At 44.0% G+C, this 3,279-nt stretch overlaps 1 protein-coding gene across 30 annotated transcripts in view; it reads right to left on the bottom strand.

The window, feature by feature from the left end:
• SORBS1 (sorbin and SH3 domain containing 1) overlaps positions 1-3,279 on the bottom strand; it is a 235,089-nt gene that overhangs the window by 47,469 nt on the left and 184,341 nt on the right. For all 30 annotated transcript variants that reach the window (XM_019502448.1, XM_019502446.1, XM_019502450.1 and 27 more), the window contains 2 exons: positions 2,854-2,901; positions 2,603-2,732 (listed from right to left, as the gene is read on the bottom strand). In XM_019502448.1, coding sequence (XP_019357993.1) covers positions 2,603-2,732; positions 2,854-2,901 — 178 coding nt within the window. The remainder of the gene's footprint in view (positions 1-2,602; positions 2,733-2,853; positions 2,902-3,279) is intronic.

Raw genomic sequence — 3,279 nt, 5'->3', positions numbered from 1 at the left:
AGATTGGGGATGGAGAGTGGTGGTGACCAGGAGTACAGAGCCCATGTTGGTGCCCCGGGGCCAAGTGTGGCAGAAGCACGGAGCCTGGGCTTGGAGGAGCTCTGGCAGGGGTTCTGTCTGCTGTGGGGGGCTGTGGGCAAACCCTCCCCCTCCACACATGCCACAATCCTTCCCATTCACCCTCCCCAACACACTCACAGCCCCCCACAAATCCCTTACCCACCCATACCATATACAACCACATGCTCCCTCGCCCCACATACACCCCCCATGCCTATCCACCGCCCCACAAAACCCACACCCTCCCCTACACCCCACATACTGCAAACCTATACCCACCCCCCACACCTACCCACAATATACAAGCTTCATTTTAAGCTAGTATACAATCACCTTTGCATACAGTACACAAACACATGTAAATCAGGACAAAAATATTTTTTGAAGTCAAATTAATGAATGTTGTAGTGGATGTTTGATTTTGAGAATATAATTTGGCATTTTTCTGGTTTCAAGATTGCAAACCCTTGCTGAAAGGAGTACTTGGGGGGGGGCAAGGGGAGGGACTTCTGGAGGCAAAGGTCAAGGGTTAGGGGGTGGGACTTCTGGTCTCAAGATGGTCCTGGGGCTACTCTTGTGGCCCTTGATGGCTTGCCAAAACTCGGTAAGCGGCTCTCTGCCCAAAATAATTGCCCACCCCCACCTTAGGGTCTTGCTATGTTGGCACCCTTGGAAAATATAATTGCTCATTTAAAGGAGAAAGTGCAAGCCAGTAAAAGAAGATGGAAACAGAAGGTTTTAATTCTGGTTGAATTCACTGTGGCAAAAAATATTTAATGTCTACTCTTCTTTCCCCTCATCCTCTGCTTTCTAGAAACATGAATCGTTATTACAATTAGCTTTAAAACATATAGTTTAAAAATCAGGAGAGAAAAATTAAGAACTAAGTGATCTTAGTTAAGAATGATATTGTATCTAATGTTAACTAGGACCTGCCACAATTTCCATTAAAGTCAATAGACAACTCCCAATGACTTCACAATGAGTTGGTCTCCAAGTGATGAGATAACAAGACCTATCTTCCAAAAACCATTCCTATGACCTAAAGTTGATTAAATACCCCATAAATATTTTATGTTATTGATGTTGTCATTAGTATTTATGTGTAGTATGGTAGAGTCTTCAATACCTCAATCTGAAACTGGGGGCTCCTTGTGTTCAGGGCTGCACTAAACAAATAGTAGCAAACAGCCCTTGACCTAGAGAGAGCTTAAAAAAACTGGACAAGACAGACAAGGATAGGACAAGACATAAGGGCTGCTTACAGACTTTAGACCCACCCCCTCCCCCCCCAAAAAACCCAAACAAACCTGCACTTTACAGGAAAAAGCAGCATGTTACTTCAACCCGGCTCTGCAGCATCTGTATAGACCAGGCACTTCAGTGGGGCTTTCTGGCACTTTTATCTCAAGTTAATTCAATCAGCTATTAGATACAAGTGCCAAAAAGGCCCCAGTAAAGCACTCAATCTATACAGACATTGGGCAAGGTTGGTCCAACTAAGGCACTGCCTCTTCTGTGTATGCACTGGGCTCCGTGCAGGAGCACATGGAATAAAGTACAGCACCATTTTTGGTTTCTTTGTTTTTTGTGTCCTTTTTTTTAACATCTGCAAGCAGCCCTAAGATGTTAAGTGGCTTACCTGAGGTCACACAACAGGTGAATGTTACAAAAGAAAATGCAATACAGGTCTGTTTTGCTCCCATCTAGTGTCCCAGCTATTACATAGTATAGCTATATCCTTTTCATTGTTATCTGTCTCTGTACTTCTAAGGACTGGCTGGCTCTAGAAGTACATTTTTCAAGGAATATCCAGCTCTGCTCTGCATGACCTGAAACCTTAGAGAAACTCTGGATAATCATTAATATTATAGTATAGCAGCTAGGAACTGCAAATCAAGGATCAGGGTCCTGCTGTGCTAAGCACTATACAGACATGTACCCAAAAGAGTCCTTGTCTCACATGTGTGATGACAAGATATGACTGGTGGACCCAACAGAGACAGATAGGTTGGCAAGATGAAGGAACAAATTACAGTTTCAAAGCCTACTGGAGAAATTAGATCAGTGGCAAGCAAAATATGGCCTGTGGGTCAGATGCAGCCTGCCGGGCCATTCTATCTGGCCTGCAGGGCCCCTAAAAAATTTAGAAAGTTTATATTTATTTGCTCCTGGATCCCTGTCAAAACCTCTTGCTGAAAGGAATATTTCTGGGGGCAAGGGGAGGGACTTCTGGTGGCAAAGATCAGGGGTTAGGGGGCAGGATGTCTGGTCACAAGATGGTGACCAGGGGGGAGGGCACCTGTCAAGGGGTGAGGCTACCCATGTGGCCCTCGATGGTTTGCCAAAAATTGGTAAACAGCCCTCCACCCAAAATGATTACCCACTCCTGAATTAGAGCAACTCCTGGGCTAACCTGAAATCCAAACCACCCTGAATGCTGGGGAAGTTCAGCTCCAAACTTTCTATCTCCATTCCCCGCTATATCAGACCCTTTCATGGTATCTCCAGCACAAACCTAAGGACTTTTCATCTGGATTACCTTTCGAGGCTGGATTTTAACGATGACGTGCGAGTTGGCAGTGGCAGAGTAGCAGATCTCCTAATGACCTTCTCAGTGTCAATGTTGTCCATTGCACTCTTGGACCGAGGTACTGAGGGTTGGGTTCTTGCTGCAAAAAAGGCATATATAAAAATCTTAGTAACTTTGGTAGGGGGGCAACAACAACAGCAGTTGATACTTGTGACCGGGCAGGCAGACTAAACCCAAAACATGAAATGTAAGTTACTTACTATCTTCAGAAAAGGAATAATGAGGATAGGATGAATCAGAATCTTCATCTGGAAAACAAAATAATTTTCAAGTGAGCTGGAAGAGCTACCACTCTGCCTCTCTTAAATAGTATGCCACATTAAAAATACAACAGAAATATTTCTTGCTACAATTATATGTAGCCTGAAAAAGTGCATGCTGTAATGAGCTAATAATTCTAAATAAACAAGAGGTATTAAAAGGTGGAAGAAAGGTATTGTTACTATCCCCATTTCAAAGAGGGATATACAGCCTGATGCAAAGCTCATGGAAGCCCTTCCATTATCTTCAACAGACTCTGGAACAAGCCCAAAACGAATGGCCCTTGGTAGACAGGAAATCAGTATCAGAACTGGGAACTGAACCTACATCTCCAAAGCTTAGTCCAGCACATTTACCCCAACCAT

The sequence above is a fragment of the Gavialis gangeticus genome, unplaced genomic scaffold (genome assembly GCF_001723915.1).
Source record: "Gavialis gangeticus isolate Ggan-Ray unplaced genomic scaffold, GavGan_comp1, whole genome shotgun sequence".
Taxonomy (NCBI): domain Eukaryota; kingdom Metazoa; phylum Chordata; order Crocodylia; family Gavialidae; genus Gavialis; species Gavialis gangeticus.
Note: the sequence above shows the minus strand (reverse complement) of the source record. Positions and strands in the feature narration are given on the sequence as shown.